This window comes from Struthio camelus, chromosome 17, assembly GCF_040807025.1.
Source record: "Struthio camelus isolate bStrCam1 chromosome 17, bStrCam1.hap1, whole genome shotgun sequence".
In the NCBI taxonomy this organism is placed as follows: domain Eukaryota; kingdom Metazoa; phylum Chordata; class Aves; order Struthioniformes; family Struthionidae; genus Struthio; species Struthio camelus.
Window position 1 is genome coordinate 12,420,981 of NC_090958.1, and position 18,057 is coordinate 12,439,037.

The following is an 18,057-nucleotide window of genomic DNA, read 5'->3' on the forward strand; positions in this document are numbered from 1 at the left end:
AGCTGTAACCCAGATTCTGACCTTCGTGGACGGTATCTGCAACCACCAAGAAGAGACCTTTGAACATATACAGTTTGGGGGCTAACTGAGAAGCCTAAGCCATGGGATGTCAACTCACTGGTCAGGAAAATCTCAGCCCAATTTCTGTTCTTTTCTCCAGATCAGGAATATGTTTCAAGAGGCATTTACGCTTTTCGGAAAGGCTTGATTGTCATGAAGACACAAAGCCAGTTGTTTTTTTCCCATGCTTTTCCACTTACGCTCCTGCTTCCAGACCCACACTGGCTAAATTGCACTGCTGCAAGCTGTCATTCTCCCAAGGCACGTCAATCTGTTTGTCTAACAGGGGGAGGGGAGAAACCCACACTCCTGCCACATTTTGCTTGTTGCCATTAGAGAAGGCAGTCTTGCCCAATGATTAACCCCTTCCTGACCCCAAAATATGAACAAGTATGCTCCAGCAGAACGGGTAAAACATGCTACATCTCACTCCCTCCCCCCTCGCCAGGTCTGTATTCTTACTGGCATGCTTTTTGTCCCTAGGTTTATACATTAGGCACAGAATCATTATTTCTATAATACTGAGCAGAGACTGACCGAAGAATCACATTTTGCTTATGTTTCGAACCTTGCGAATGTAATAGTATGAAAATACCAGTGACTTCATTTATAAATGGCATGGGAATTGTTATACACACGTACACAAAAGACATAAAAGAACAAAGCAAATATTTGTACATATCATTTGATCCAAAAGTCTATTCTTTCCTCTCAGTATTCAATCCTTTTTTGCCCTCAGTTAAATACACTGAAACAGCGAAAATTCCCTTATTGGCTATTAACAAAAAAACAGAATTAATGAAAAATCAATTTGAGAAAAATCCAGAATGAGGAAAAGCTTTACGCAAAAGAAACGCACCAGCAGAAGTTGCTCATTTACTAGCACTAGCGCTGGGACATGCCCCACACTATAGGGCATCACCGGGCTCTGCAGGACAGGACAACACAGCAGGGCCAGCAGCATCCCCACCGCGACAGAATAACCAAGAGCCAGCAGTTTTGGGAGGTGCTTCCCAACACCACTAACCTCCCCCCACCCTCAGCCCCGCTTTTCCTCGGCCTGCCCTGGTGCAAACAGGGCACAAAGGACCTTCTGATGTTTTTGCTTCCTGCTTCCACTAAACCCAGATCCAATGCTTCATGCAAACCAGACTCAGTTGGGTTAACGTTTCAGACATTTGGGCTTACCCCTTTTATTTTACCCAGCGTCATGTGTTTGTCCCTAAGCACCACCACCCTGTGCAAGCGGTTCACTTTCAGTCTCAGCTAACCTCTCTCTCCAAGTGACTGTAGTAAGCAATGGCAGTAAAATCTACTGACTGCTACAGAAGCCTTAAAAAGAAAGGACAGCTTTCTTAGGGCAATATGTGGGAACCATTAAGTAAACCCAATAATCTGATTTCAGATGACTAGTTATATTATACTTAACATAAAGACACCAGCAATTTACGCTTAGTCCATTTTGAAGCCCAATTAAAACCCTTACGGGTTGTGCCAACCATACAGAATACAAAGAAATATCGTAAAAGGTGACACCATTCGGACCACAAATCATAACACCCGAAGATGTGCAACTAGGCACTGCCTTTGAGTGCAGGCCACAAACGTATCAGCAAAACACTGTTCAGTAACAAATCGCAGCCACCACAACGAGTTGCCCTTCACATAGAAGCTCAGCATCTGTGACATAATAGGGATCCAGCCTGCAAAGTTCCCCCACAAGCTTCAAAAAGAAGAAAAAACCTACCCCCCCAAATCCCATATCATTGTCAAATAACTAGTAGCTCATTTTAAAAATCAAATAACGTTAACCCTGCAAACAATGATGTTTCTGGCCCAGGACTGCCTGTAGGATTTGTGTTAGCAGCAGTAAAGAAAAAAAAAAAAAAAAAAAAAATCAACTGACACATTTTAACCAGGAAGCCAGCAAAGAACTTATTCTAGGCTCCCTGGTAGAAACGATTATCCTCCCCGGAAATCCATAAATACCTGCTTATACAGAGCAATGTAACACCTTTCAACTGCTGAAGACAAATAATTTCGAGGAAGATTTTAAAACCCAGGAGCAAACACTTAAGAACTGCTGAATTTAACAAGAGCAGCCAAATCATTTCTTGAAAGAGGATAAAATCTCAAGCAAGAAGGTCGCTGTACTTCTCTTACCCACAATCTGGAGGAAACCAATCAACCAAATGGATAGTGGAGAAAGCTCCCCAGAGGTGCTTTCTCCATTAGAGTAATGTCCCTGATGTTTCACTCGTCTTAAAGACGAGGATCCAGTACTGCTCCAGTATGGGAACTGCAGAGCACTCAAAAGGAGAATTTGAACTTCCTCATTTGGGACTTAATTGTTGCTTTTCCTCACACCATCCCCAAAGGGAGAAGCCATCTGCAAGCATGCACGGCTTGCCTCCAAGTTGCATCTCAAGCAATACCTGCCTACAAAACAGGAGCCTCAAAAGCACAGAGATGACAACACTGAGCTCCTCCTGGATGAGGACAGCTAGGCAGTATGCTCCATAACTTCACAACCCATTGATGCATTTCTCAGTGCAGAACAAGGGTGAAGTTAAGAGGCCAGAGATCTTCAGTCTGGAAATAGCTCATGTAAGCAATTTACCAAAAGAAAAAAAAAAAACAACACCCCACACACCAAGCTCAGAAATAATCCTATCAAGAAAGCAAACTCATTCGTAACCTACTTTATGGAGATGGCATATCATACACCTGCCAAAACACTACCTCATTTTGTAACTGAGGTTACAACACAAGCCTCTAGATAATGTCTTATCTAACAGCTGCTACAAACATCATCCTCTCTTACAAAGAGACAAACTCAGAAAGGTAACTTCATAACAGGAATATGGACCTTTTCCTGGCTGAGTCCTTTGAATACTTTTGGCTGGATGCAGAAAAAACATTGCATTCAATGATGTGGAAGAAAAGTTATGAAGTGCGTGACATGAAGTTACAGATCACATAAACCCAGAGGCTCTCATTTCTGTTTCATTAACTATCTTCCTGATACAAGTAACATAGGAAATATGAGTATCTATATCAGGAAGCCTGAAAATGGTTCTCTTTACAGGAGTTACATCAACCCTTCAGATGCAACCATCTTCATAGCAATGAAATGAACCTAAGTAGCTCCACTCAAAATTCCCATCCAGTACCTAACAGGGCCAGCCTGAAAACAGAAAACCCCCACCCACTCTCCTTGCCACCAAATCCACGTCAGGGTGCTGCTGGGAAAACATTAATAGCACTTGAATAGGTTTATCGTTTGTTTGATGTAACAAACGATATTACCATGTGTACGTTACAATGAACGTACCAACATCTGCAGAGTTTGATAGATGAGCTGATAGCGAATGTGTTACAGAATCCATCTGGTTGGAAAACCATTGTCATTTTCTGCTAAAAAACATTAGCAAACTTGCATCATAACTTGGTGCTATTTAGCTTCAAACTAGAATATCAGAACAAATGGTATTCTTTCTTCTGAAGAGAATCTTACAAAATATTCAGTAACTCTACACTGAATAACAGTATGATTTTTTTTTCCCTTTTAATACATTGTATGTTTCAGTAAGCCTGAGAAAGAAGGAAGGAGGTTTTTGCCTATCTTGCAACAAAACCTCTCTTGAGATATGGGTCTGTGCTACATCAGGAGAGCTCCCCAGTAAATGCATGAATGAATGTTTCTATGAGAAACAAGATTATAAATCAAGGGCATCAGTAAGGAAAAGCAGCTTAAGAGAACTTAAAAATCCCCAAGTCAAGCTAAGCACAAATCTGTATTTTAAGACTAGGAAAGGAGACCAGAGAACCAAACTCAGGAGAATTTTACACTAAACTTGCACTGGCATACAGCACGGCATACGCACTAGGACTATTGCGCTGGTCAATACATCCCACATGAAAGACCCTTACAACAATAAGAACCTTAGTTAGTAGGAAAAGCAAAAAAATTCACTAGTGGTTCACACAGGAAGATTCAACTCTGGCTGCAAGCTAATGAAATGACAAACAAGGCCGGAAGATACCAACGCTCGTACTCCCACCTGGTTATAACATCCATCCCACCTTTCATCCACCGGTGCCAACAGGAGCCTTCCAGCATGCTCTCCTGGCATTGCAGCAAAATAAGGCCTTGAGTGTGCGACCAAGAAAAAGCATATCCCTACCCCACATTGCAAACTGGGAAATACTGCTGGGGCTCATAAGCAGCAACAGCACCAGCAGGCCTTTCGTCAAAGGATCTCCCGTCATCCATGCACAAACACAACCCAAGTTTCAAAATATACCAGGGCCAAAACACGAGCCTAGGTGCACTCAAGTCAGAGGATTACCCCAGTCTCCCCGACCTGAGAACAGAGCCTCCATCGAGGCGGCCAAGTAAACACCGTGCGCAGTTGATGCGGGGGGTAAGGTGGAGCATGCAGCAATTAAAGGACTTGCCCAAAGCTCAGACAGGAAGTTTGTGGCAGAGTCAGAAAAAAAACCCATTATCTTGACTTCCGGTCCCCTCTGCTAACCACCAGACCACAAAACACTTTTATTGCAGGATAACATTACAACAAATGGCTATTTTCTGTTAGTAGAAAACCCACTTTGTAGTTTTACTTTTAAAAGTTATTTATACTCCAACTCCATAAGATTGCATGCCAGTCCTGTAACACAGTGTAAACAATTTCTCCTTCCTTTTCATGCCCCAGTTTTATTAAGTAATCCCCATAAAAACAAATACTAGGCTTTGGACTGAAAAATAACTAGAAAAAAAGGACAGCAAATTCTGTGTATCTTTATTTGCATACAGATTCCCTCCCTCCCCCTTTCTAAGGTTTTTGCCATGAGGTCTTTTATGTCTCTTTCAATAATCATATAATTATATGATTCCTAAAGTACATGCTGGCAACACTTCAGGGGATTTTAGTCACTACAGGTGACAAGACTTTTCTCTCATGTCTAATGCTCACAAGGATTTCTTTCCACTTCATTCACAGAGAACATTAAAAAAAAAAAATCTGAGTGATGCCCAAGCCCAGATAGATTTTGGGGGTGTCCCCCTCTTTCCTTCACCACTACAAATACAGTGAACTACACAGAAATGAACTGCAATGAACTTCAACTGGAACAAAGCATTTTTTTAATTAAGTGGCCCATCATTTTTCCCAGAAACCACGTCCAACTATTTTAATGGTTTTCACATTCTTTCTTTAATTTTACAATCTCAAAGAAATGCCAAGGTTCCATCAAAGACCAAGAATCCTGTAATTCTATTTCTTCTTCCAATGGTTGCAAGTTATTAACAAGCTGTCAAAACACCATAATTATTTTATATCAAGTTTGACTGATTCCATAAACATCTCTTAGCTGCACACTATCTTGAGTCTCGCTCCCCCTGTGCACGAGTACGTGCTCGAGCTAGACGCATAAAAGAAGCTGCATATCCTCTTAGGCAGCAGAGCAAGACACATTTTTGAGTCCAAAGAAATCAACAACAATATATATTTGTTAGTCGATGCATTTGGTGTCATTATAAGGCTAAAACAGCTCTTTCTTGCCCTAAAATTCTTTGTATTTTCTAGCTTTGTGGTAGAAATAAGAGTCACCAGTGGAGAACCTACAACCTTAACTATCAAGAGGGTTTAAAGAAATAACCTTGGTCTCCTTCATTATGGCACAGTCTATTGAATAGCCAGAGGCCCTAAATTATTCTTTGTTTTCCAACTTGGGCTGCACACTTCCTCCTAACCTAAGCATCTCCTTGCTAAGTAGAGGCTAGGTCAGGGATATGTAAACATCAGAGTAAATCGTTCTAAATTTAAAAGTAAAAAAACCCACCATGCAATTACAGTCATCTTTTTACAAACCTACGAAGAACGTCTGTTGGACAGGAAGATAAGGCGATGATATCCAGTCACAAACATCATAAATTCCATGTTTAGACTACAAGCACAGGGGCACCATGCATGTTATCTGAGTGCATCTCGATCAGAACGCGTTCAGAAAAGACAGCCCTGGTACCTTCTTTGCAAAACATGCTTTGGAGAGAACAAGACAAAGTACAGCTCCCTAGGCCTGCTGACAGTGACCAACAGTCCCCCAAAATAGAATGCTGGACTTCCAAATTGCCACGTTCATGTGCTGTAACTATACATAGCTAGCAAAAGATTAAAAAAGCTTTGCTTTGAGCACAAAGGGAGAGACAGGAATGGTGCCATAAGCCCATGTTTTGCAGCCAGTAGCGCTGGGAAATCATTTTGATCCCTTCAATCCCCTTATCCATGCCAACCACTGACCTTGCAGATGAAACTTTTGTTCAAGTTAGTCTCTTTTTGGCTTGAAGCAAGACAGAGCTACAAAGGAAACATTCTCCATTCATCTTGGATCATGCAAGCGCTGTACACGTAGCTGCCTCGGTTCATTTTTACCAGGTATTTCGGAATTCTGGATCCAGATAGTCAGTTCAAAATAATTAAGCTACAAAAATTGACACGTTCCTACCCTCTCATTGTTAGGGCTCAACACAGCCACCAGCCTCACTCAGAGCAGGCGGGAAGAGCCCTGGAACCTGTTCAGGTCATGTCGGCCTCACTTTCACAACACCTAGCGCAAGAGGAATTCGACTGGCAACCAAATACAGGTCTCATTTTTGCCTAGGCAGCCTTGGAAATTATTTTACCCCCTCCTCCATTTTAAACATTTTGGATTAGTAACGTGAAGACCGACTCTCCTTTCAGCAGCTGAATAGTATTATTAATAGTTCATTAGTTTTGGAATAAACTATTTTTCAAAGAGATGGAAAAGGACTAGTAAAGCAGTGCTCAGACTCTCTTCTTTATGCAAGGAGCACTGCTGGAACAGTCAAAGCCCCTGTTGTGCTGGAACACAGCAAAGCCAAAAGATATTTAAACAGCAAGAGCCGCTTCACCTACATAAAGCTCTTTTATACCTTCACTGTGATAAACTGAAGGCATTAAAGTGCAGTGAATTGGAAATTGTTCTCACTTACAGCAGGATGTTCACATACAACAGATACCACAATGCTCGTCCTCCATACTGTATTTCAGAACTTCATTAAAAATATATATATATCGCATCGCACTGAGCAGGACATAGTGCTTCAGCTTTGCTGATACGTTCACTTTAAAGTACCTGCTGCAGCACTGAAGACAAACTACATAATGGCTCCCCCACAACTTTTATCACCATGACAAAGATCAGTCATTACAGGAGCTGAAGCAATAAGCATTACTCTATAGCACTTTCTCCACCCAAGGTTCGCATGCAGTTTAGGATCTATATACACAAAAAAAAAAACCACCTAGTCCAGTTAAGCCTGATACGGAGGGAAGCAGCCTGCAGCGGCTGTGCCTAGACAATTCAGCAGCTCACACCAAGAAACAGAAAGGAAGAGCACAAAGGATACTCAAAATAAAGAAAGAAAACACACAACAAATATTTAAAAAGTCCCAGGAAGAAGCAGGATCACTCCAGGTACCTTTACATCAATGTAACTGTCTACATTCTGAGTACTGTATCTCCTTAACTGTATGAATTTTTAAAGAGGTACAGTTGTGCAATACATCAGCCCTTCTGCAGAGCAAGCAGGAATCTATCAAAGAAAAAGTGAAGTGTGCCAGACTAATCTCATCCTACTGAGCCCATTTTTCACTGTTATTTTCCCATAAAGTCTCATTGCAAAATTCAGTCTCATTCTGTGAAATAACTTTATTGTCCTCTCAATATGTTAACGAGACAAACTTTTTATTGTTAATTTGAGTTTTCAGTTGTTAGTATACCTGAAGTCAAACACATTAATGTAAACACAAACACTAGCTGGATCCCACCTCATCTGTTATTTGGATTAAGTGGAACACTAATTTCATTATATCCCTTTTATCAGAAATTCTTACTTGCAAAATACACAGGACGCTATGTTTTTAATTATGAAGTACTTTTTTCTTTTTAAGAAAATAAGTTATAGTTTAGCTTCTTAATTTCTTCGTGCAGGTCAGGTCCACTTCTGTGTGGAGACACATTTCAGCAAGCTTCATTTCATGTTTTACCCCAGGCAAACCACTGAAGTAAGGCTGAGCATCTATGCTGAAGGACGCTCGTACGGAAAAATTCTTTAAGATTTTCTAAGAGGTCTTTCCAAAAAACAAACAGTCAAGTGTAATTTGACTAAAAATATAAGACCTCAGAGGGACCAAACCACACAGAACTCAATTTGTCTCTTTGGTAAGGATGAGGGGGACCCCTGAGCTCAGCTGGGATTTTTACCTGCATTTCAAAAAGCACAGGCATTTCAGAGCTCGGCCTCAGGTAAGCAGGCCATTTCCTCTCCCTGCAGAAACCACAGCTCTGTAAGATGGCACTAATAAGACTGATAATACCACGTTAGCAACTCGTCCCAGGCAAGCAGGCACTGCCCATGCCGGTGGCAGTACTGCATCACACGCGCAGTCGCCCCAGCTGTGCAACCTGCTCTCAGGGCAACAATCCTTCATCAAGTTCGCTCTGCATTCGCTATCCTGGCAGGTTTTACTGATGAGGTGAAGAGCCCTAGCTCCAACAAAAGAGCCAGATCCTTACTCACTGCTGTCTACCATCCAACTGTGGTTTGCAGAGAATCCAGTTTCCACTTACTCCTGGACACATTCAGTGTATGAGACTGGGTAGATACTTCAGACTTTCCAGAACTCATCCCTCAGAATCCCTCTTTTAGCTCTGTATTAACCACCTCTTTTTTTTCTTCAACAACGAAAAAAATACCTTAAGTACCTGAGTCAGAGAAGATGCAAAATCAACAACTAGGAAAATAAATCAATTGAGACTAAAAAGCCTTCAAGAAAATCAAAGGAAAAAAAGCATTTAGAGCACTATCAAAAAAATCACTAGCTTTCTTGAGCTAAAAAAAATTTTTTTAAGGAATAACTCTCCTTCAAAAGCACTATCACTTAGTAGTTACGTAAAAGGGGAAAGTATTTAAAATCTAGAAACTTGTTTTAAAACATAAGCATTAGCTACAGAAAAAAACTAAAGGCAAGTACAACATATGGAGCAATATAATCATAAATTAGAAGTTACATACCTAGGTCAGTGGAACTAGCACAAAACCTTTGGAACAGGAAGTTGCAGTTAAATACACTGGTTTTCTTATCAATGAGAGATCAGAGCAACAGTAACAGCAGCGTACAACACACATGTGAAAACAGCCTTATCAAGATAACAGCTGAAGAGCTTATGGATTCTGTCCAGAAGTTGACCATCACCATTACACTTTCTAAACTTTGCTACACTAAAGTGCGCACAGTAAAGTAGTAATTGCAGTTTAGCACTGCTAGATCTATGAAGAACAAAAGTAAGGGAGGGGGCAAAGCGTTAATCTCCTTCAGGTCTGCAACTAGTTGCAGCAGGGCCCCAACCCTGCTTGTGTGCAAGGGCAGCAACTAACTTCAACAAGACAGGCACCAAGTCAAGGTCGGCCTTTTCAGTTCTGGGATCTACTTCTGTACAATGCATTGCTGAAAGCACATTTGCAAGTGGATAGGTTAAACATTCCTTAAAAAAAAAAAGAAAGAAAGAAAGAAAATACACACACACACTCAGGAAGATCTCCATACAGTGTCCCAAAGCTTTGCTGGAATCTGTAAAATTGATAAACAGAAGCCAAAAAGAAAACACAACCCCTTGTCTTTACAACTACTTTGAGAGAACAATTGCTCTCAAAGATCACATTCATTAACATTCTGATGAAGTCCCCTTTTAGCGCTGTTTTTTGTACTTGAAAGGAACAGCTATGATCAGAGAGAGCCCTCAAATACCGACTCATTCATTTAGATGCTCTCACTCTGATTCACCAATCACCTTCAAGAATAATTAGCAGCTTCATCTGAATGTAATGAATATACACACATGCTCACATCCATACCATTCATTTCAGAACGCAGCTAGGAATCCCCCATTTTTCAGCCCGCCATCCCCTGCCTGCTAACTTCTTTGACCAACGGCACAGGAACTGGCCCGCTTTGCTGCGGCACGATAATCTAATGGTTTTCCAGGGGCTGCTCATCTCGCTGACCACCTCTCATGCACATGGGCAGGTCAGGGCAAACTTGCTTTTCAGGCTGTTAACTCCCAAGTCACGTCCAGTGGCGGAGTTTTATAGAAGTTTGAACCTGATTTATACGAGAGGATCCAGGGGAAGGAAGGGAAAGGGGAAGTCTTAACTTTTTATACACAAAGACTACAAAGACTGCTGGTTTGTTAGTGGACAGGTATTTTTGCTCTTAATGAAAAAATATACGATCAAATACATCTTTACATGAAAGACGTTAGGACAGGGGATCTGTAAGTCAAGTCACAAACGTCACAGAATTAAGACGCAGTATTTCAGATACCAAATTCCAAAGCAAGCGTTGCCACATTAGTTAAACCAAAATCCAGAATGCCGTTTCTTAAATTTACACCAAAGAGCTAAAAGAAGCTTTATAAAGCTGTCCTCCAGGATTAACCTTTACTGCTCTTATCACCAGTTCAACATGTAGGAAGAATATATATATAGCACCCTTTACTTACAGGAACACCAGCAATAAGAATTTTCTGAAGTGAGGAAGGGGAATTCACGGTGGTTATTAGATAAAAAGAAAAACAAAAAAAAACTTACTTCTTCCAAATGTCTCTACCATAACGTTCTCTCTAACCATAAAGAAATTTAATTTTTTGGGGAAGCCCAAAGCTTAGCTAGTCTATTAAACATAATCACAGATCACTGTAAAGTCAAGTGAAAAACAACGCTAGAACAAGAACCGATCATAATGAACAGCCACATATGCAACATTTTTGGATCATTCATTAAATAAAACTGACTCTCTTAGGTCAGTACTGTTCCTAGGCTGTGAACTCGCTTTTATTCTCTTTCTCTCCTCCCTCATGGAAATCTTTGATTATTATTTATTTTCAAAATATCATAACAGAAGATTTTTTTTAAAGAGTACTTAAAACACACACACAGGCAAATCTCCTCCAAACCAGAAGAAAACCACCTGTTGCAGTCAAGCACACTACAGCACGCAGCTCCATACTACACAAAATGACCTTGCAGTTTCACTAATTTACTTGGGCATATGTTACTTTAAAGTAGTTTTGTCTTGGTAATCCCCTCTGCTTGCTGCTACATTAAATCTCCCAGAAATTACCCACTGTCAAATGCAGTGCTGCACTTTTTGAAAGACAAATCCTCACAATGCAGAGTATTTTTCCTTTTCAGCATTACTGGAATTTATGAAACGTGCGTGATTATTAGCACCTTCAGAGCACCTCGGATATGACATGCCTCCTTGTTCAGTACCTGAGGGTTTGGGTTTTTTTCCCCCTTTTTTTTTTTTAAAGAACCAAAGCACTTCCACAGACAGACATACTTTGGGGTGGGAGAAGTTTAAGGTCACCTTCTATCCCCATGTGCCCTATTACCAAGGTTACTGTTTGGCTGATTTGATAACAAGGCATATACCCTTTGAAAAGCATGGAGTTTTCCCTGTCAGCCCCGGAGGGACTGTACTATCATTTGAATCCTATTTCCTGATAATGTGCTCATCATGGTAGAAAATTTCTGCAAGAAGATGAATTTTACTTTCTTCACTGACAGCTCAGTGGAGACTCAGTGGTTTAATTGGACTTATCTGCTGATGCATATTTGACTAAGAGCATGCCCAAGAAGAAAAAAAAATACAGACAGGTCTGTGGCATCTGTTTTAAAGGAAAACAGAAGTGGATAGCTTGCTCATTATCAGTCCTGCGTTGACAAAGCAGTTGGCTTTCCTATTAGGGCAACACCCCAGAAATGACTCTGTTAAAGGCCAAAGAATACCAATCTCCACTCTTACATAAATCATGTCTCCACTCCAGTACTTACACACCCAGTGTTGCTCAGCGAACACTTGACTAAATTTCCCTTTTTTCAACGTTTCCAACTCCAGGCTCCCCAAACCAAGATTTCATCACCCAAATATTACAGTAGATTGCCAAGTCATCAGCGATTTCCCAAGCAAGACGCTGAGTGGCCGGAGCTATTCGGGGCCACCACAGACCCTCTGTGGGACTTCAGAGGACCATCTCTAGGACTCACAGAAGTTGGTTCAGAAAAATCCCCTGCACACGTCACCTCGAGCAGGACACAAGCGAGCGGCAAACTTGTGACAGCCACAAGGCTACCAGAAAGGAGAGGCCTGCGCGGCAAGAGGTTTGGGCTGGGGAAAAACAGGGCAAGATGACAGACACAAACAAAATGGGTTCCCAAAGCCTGGGTGAAAGATGTTTGAGATCCCAAGGCAAATTTGAGACTTTTCATTAGCCCACATGCCATTCTCAATTACTGTAACATGCTTAAAACACACTCAAGTAACAGGAAGTCTAAAAGTAGTGGCAGTGCCCAAAAACTTTGCCCACGTTTTTAGTGCGGCACACTGAAGAAAGCTGAGCAAGGGTACCAGAATTGCTCATATTTACTCAGAACTCAAATTATTATGCCTACCAAGTGACTTGCGAGGTGCTTTCTCTCGACAACTCAGTTCCTCCCCTCATACACAAACAAAACAGAAATCAAAAGCCAAAGCCTTAGTTTGTCGATGCCCCTCTGAAAATATTAAATTTCCTGCTCTGCTTAACTTAGCTCAGACAAGGCAGGCACTATTTGCTCAGCAAATATTGTTTGTAATAAGTTAGACAAGCAATATTTTTTGCCAGCCTATTAACACCAGAAAAAAAATATGTACAGTCAACACGAGATGAAGAATTTGTTCAATTACTTCAAAAATGGGAATTACAACCAAGGGATTATTATCCATTTAAACATCTCTTTTCCACAAAATGTCAAACACTAGCCATTTGCTAACAATCTCCGGAGACAGATAAAGTAACATTTTGGCAATGCAAACACAAACTCCACGAGCCGGGGGGAGGAGGAGAAGGAGGAGGAGGAGGAAGGGGGGAGGAAGGGGAAGCTCCACCATTCACAACAATACCGGACCATGCCAACACGCCGCAGCACCGGGGACATTTTGCAGCCAATTAAAACCCCAAACAAACATTTGACTTGCCCTAAGTGATAGTTAACATTAGCCGGAGCGAGGGAAAGGGAAGGTGGTGGGGGGGGGGGGAATGCAGTAAGTTGCCAGCGGGGCTGCGAGAACCCCGCCACCCTCCCGACCGCAGCCCCGAGATTCCTCCGGGCTGACATTAATGCACGTTAATTCTTTTTTTTTTTTTTTCGGTCAGATTCAGCGGCCTCCAAGCGCATTTTTTTAAATATATATTTTTTTTCCTTTTTTTACCGCCCCCCCCCCCAACTACCACCACCACAAGAACAGCCGGCCCGGCCGAGGCGAGCGCCGCCCGGCCCGCGCTCCGCTCTTACCTCCAGCGCTTCCAGGGTGTTGAAGCTGGCGATGGCGAAGCCGTCGATGAGGTCCTCCTCCTGCGAGCTGGACTCGCGGCGGCGGCGGCGCGGCGGGCGGGCGGCGCGGGCGGCCGGCGGCGGGCCGCGGGCGGCCGGGCAGTTCGGGCCGCCGTTCTCCTGGCCGGGGTTCGGCTCCTTCTCGGAGCCCGACGAGGGGCTTTGGTTGCGCGGGTCGCGGGCCGCCGCCTCCCGCCGCCGCACGCGGTCCCGCTGCGACCTCGACCTCCGGCTCTGCCTGATTTTCCCATCCATTTCCGAAGAAGGGTCAAAAATTGAGGAGGAGGAGGAGGAAGGAAAAAAAAAAAAAAAAAAAAGAAAAAGAGAGAAGGCCGGGCGGAGGGGGGGGGAGGAGGAGAGGGGGCGCGGGGGGGGAGAAAAGTCGCCCCCCTCCAACTCACTGCTTCCCCTCTCCGAACCCCGAAGCCCTTAAAAAATGATATAATAATAATAATAATAAAAAAAACCAACAACAACAACAACAAAAATCCTGCTGTTCAGACCCTCGGATCCAGGGCGATGATAATCCACAGAGCAAGGCTGGGTGGCGGTGGGGCGAGCGGCACACACACACAAAAAAATATTAAATCCACGGAATGACCTTGACAAATTTCCACCCCCCGCCCCCCCCACCCCCCCCAAAAAAAGCCGAAACGGGAAGAGGAGGGGAGAAAAGAGAGGAGGAGGGGGGGGGAAGATCTATCTGGATCGAGACGAGGACACCTCGGATTCACTCGGCGCCGAAGAGAGAGGCAGATCCAGGAGGCTCGACCCAGCTCGGGATAATCCAGGCGCGGCGCCCCCTCCCCGGGGGCAGCGCGCCGCTCCGGGGCCCCGCTCCGGCCGCCGCGCACCGCGGCGGGGGGCCGCCGCCGCCGCCGCGCTCGCCGCCCAACTTTCTTGCCGTGGAGCGAGCGAGACAATCCCTGGGCAGCCCCCGCCGCCGCCGCCGCCCGCCGCCGCCGCCCGCTGCCGCCGCCGCCGACCCCTCCTCGCCGGGCGCCGCCGGCGGCTCGCAGCCCCCAACCGGCGCGGCGCGGCGCGTCCCCCGCCGCCGCCCGCTGCCGGATGGCGCTCGCCCGCCCGCCCCAGCCCGGCCGCCCGCGGCGCGGCGCAGCCCCGGCCCCCAGAAGCCGCTCAGTCGGCGCTGCCCGGATGCCGCCCCATTCTCCCCGAGCTGGGACGCGGCGCTAGCACCGCCCGGCCGGCCGCGCATGAGCAGGGCTGCCAGCTGCGCGTCATTCCCCGGCGCAGGCCCGGCCGTGCCCCCGGCCCCCCCTCTTCCTCCTCCTCCTCCTCCTTCCCGCCCCGCCGGCGGCGCGCGCCGCCCCCCCCCCGCGCCAACCGTGCCGCGCCGCGCCTCAGCGGGGAGGGGGAGGGGAGGGGGCGCCGCGGCCCGGCCCCGCCCCCGCCGCCCTCAGGAAAAGTTTCCCCCCGGCCCCGTTCCCGCCCCCGCGCGCTGCCCGGCTCCGGGCAGCCCTGCGCCCCCTCGGCCCGCGGCCCTTCGCCGGCCGAGCCCCCCGCGAAACGGAGGGTGGCCCCGCCGGGAAGCACGCGGGAGCTGGGAGGGACCAGCCGCGAGCGAGGGACGAGTTGGGGGGTCAGGGACGTGTTGGGGGACGAGGGGTGAGCTGGGGTTAGGGGCGGAGCTGAGGGACAAGGTGGGGTCGAGAGCCGAGCTGAGGGACCAGATGGGGTCAAGAGCCAAGCTGAGAGACAAGGTGGGGTCGAGAGTCTAGCTGAGGGACCAGATGGGGTCAAGAGCCAAGCTGAGGGACCAGGTGCAGTCGAGAGCCGAGCTGAGGGACCAGATGGGGTCGAGAGCCGAGCTGAGGGACCAGATGGGGTCAAGAGCCAAGCTGAGGGACCAGGTGCAGTCGAGAGCCGAGCTGAGGGACGAGGTGAGGTCAAAAGCCGAGCTGAGGGACAAGGTGGGCTCGAGGGCCGAGCTGAGGGACGAGGTGGGGTTGAGACAAGCTGCAGTTGAGGGATGAGCTGAGGGACAAGATGGCAGTCACGGGACAAGCCAAGCGACAAGGAACAAGCTGGGGATGAGGGATGAGCTGTGGGACAAATTGGGGGTCGCAGGACAAGCTAGGGACAAGGGATGAGGTGAAGGATGAGATGGGGTTGAAGAGCAAGACGAGGGACATGGGATGAGCTGAGGGACAAGCTGAGGGTCGAAGGATGAGCTGGGAAGTGAGGGATGAACCAGAGGTTGAAGGTGCACAGGAAAGGGGGCTGGGCAGCACCGAGCTGCAGGTGGGATCTGGAGCCTGGGGAATGAAGGCCCACGCTCATGGGGATAGAGGCAGGAGACCTGCTCTGCTCGTTACTGCCTGCTCCCCAGCCATCCACCTTGCCGAGGTTTCATCTACCCTCTCTAGCACAGGAGGAGGCTGCAATCTCCTCATTTCCCTGGTGTTTCAGGCCCTCTCCTCTCTCCAGGATCTCCTCCAGGCCTCAGACAAGGCTTGGTCATTGGGCCACTTCCCCGGAAAGGGGACCTGTAGCTTGGGGGCCAACAAAGAAGCTATGTGTGGCCCAGCCCTAGGGACAGAGGAGGTGTGCATGGATCAAGGCCCTGATGCAAAACACTGACTGTCCCACCTGTCACAATAGTGGCAGGGCCTAATGCTCCTGTTATCATTTTTTATTGCATATGTTTAGATATTACCACACATTACCATCACTCCTGGGTACTCCCTTCCTTGTGCTTGCCTGGCTTTGCTCCATTTGACTGACTTGGCTTCGTTCCTTACATGTTCTGCTGCTCTCACCTTCCCTGGGGGGTAGCTTCTAGTTCTGTCTGTGAGAGAAGCAGAAGGATGTTGTGAAATAAAACCTAAAGAAGTACACTGAGCTTCATATGTAAGCAAGGAAAAAAATCTATGAAGGAGATTCAGGGTTAATGGGAGCTGTGGAAGTGATGAAAGTCAAAAGTCTCCTGCCATCTGCTCCTACCTGCATCCCTGTTCAGTCATCTCCAGGGATGCCAAGTTTCCTCAGACAGGTACCCCAATGCCTAACCAGGAGAAGCAGGCTGATAGCTGGGTTTCCAGCACACCCGTTAAAAGCTTTCGTTGGGGACTGTAACGCCCACCTTTTCTTGGTTTTGTCCTATTGCTGACCTAATTGTAATAATGGAACAGTTGAAGATTAGCCTCCTTTCACCTTGCCATGACAGGCTCTTTTAGAAGGGTTTCTGGTATCTGGGAACAGCTTTGCCCTACCTTACTTAAACAAGGGCTAAGATAAATATCACCCTTTTAAACGGTAGTATAGAAATGTCATTTAAATTTAAGCAATGTAAAACCAAAGGTAGAAATCCCACGTGTAATACAAAGCTTCTTAATGCAAACAGTTATTTGTGCACTGTATACCTCAATCACACTTGTATTGGTGTCATTTGTGTCCTAATAAAATCCTATAATCTTTTGCGTGCCAATTAAATAAGGAAGATAGCTAAGTCTAACCACTTCCCTTGGTAATTACAGGCTAGCGGAAGTCAGACCGTTACCTGATACGGGTTTTGCTGGACAGTGCATTTCCAATGGCTTATTTTCTCTCCTCCTTTTCCTTTAAGGGACAGTACTAAAATATTTTCGATACATGGTATTTTAAAGCTGTACACAAGTTCTGGAGGATGGCTGATAATGAAAGATCTGGAGTTTAGATACACCCAGTTAAACAATGGATTGAGTTTAACAGCTGTATTTGCTTTGCCAATATTTTAAGACTCACATTCTAGAAAGGAGCATTTAGATTGGGTTAAATAAGCTATTTTTATATGTGCAAGTCTGTCCTTTATTTTACAAAGTAATTTATATGTCATTTATAAGTAATTTATAAGGGTAAGCCCTTACAAGAGATAAACTGGGGAATTTCTAACAGTTTCTCTTGGTACTGCTCATTTCAATCACTTTGTGCTTTAGGTCCTCTATCATTAATATGCATTTCTAGTTCTCTTTTTTTTTTGTTCACTTCCAAATTTGCTGACCAGCAAGGACAGTGGAAATTGCCTGTAAAGTTCCTTTCTTTATTTCCTGTCAGCAGGGTCATCAAGATTCTCATCCTGCTTACTTGTTTATGTACAGGAGTTTAATGTCACTGAATCTAAACTGAAGGTGCCTTCTTGGGAAAATTGTGAGAACAATGTTTTAAATTAACTACACAAATTCAATGGTGTGAGGGAAAAAGTAAGAAGTACATCAGTAGTGCTGTAGTTATCAATATTTATCTATGGAAAACCCAAATTTGTGTATACATATATTTTTGTTTAAAGACACAGCAGCAGGGTCGTCTAAAGGAATCACTAACATCAAACCGTCAAAATGTGAAAGGATGCCTCTATTTGAAATAGCGTCTCCGAATCAATCGTGCCTTTCCTTCCACGGAGTCAATTTCACTTTTTCAATAGAAGGCAGCCCTACAGTGATTTTTTTCCCCCAGCATCAAATGGCTTTCTGCACAATGATATTCATCATGTTATAACTCTAGGTGAATGATAATGGATCAGAGGGAATGAAAAC

The 18,057-nt window shown here is 45.1% G+C and overlaps 1 protein-coding gene across 31 annotated transcripts in view; it reads right to left on the bottom strand.

Moving 5' to 3' along the window:
* Positions 1-14,366, bottom strand: part of FBRSL1 (fibrosin like 1) — a 560,551-nt gene extending 546,185 nt beyond the window's left edge. For 14 of the 31 annotated variants that reach the window (XM_068910794.1, XM_068910787.1, XM_068910789.1 and 11 more), the window contains exon 1: positions 13,487-14,365. In XM_068910794.1, the coding sequence (XP_068766895.1) occupies positions 13,487-13,780 (294 nt within the window). In that variant the 5' untranslated portion in view covers positions 13,781-14,365. Of the gene's footprint in view, positions 1-13,486 lie in introns of all 31 variants that reach the window. The other 17 variants (XM_068910790.1, XM_068910772.1, XM_068910793.1 and 14 more) reach the window with 3 other exon arrangements.
* Positions 14,367-18,057: the final 3,691 nt, after the last annotated feature.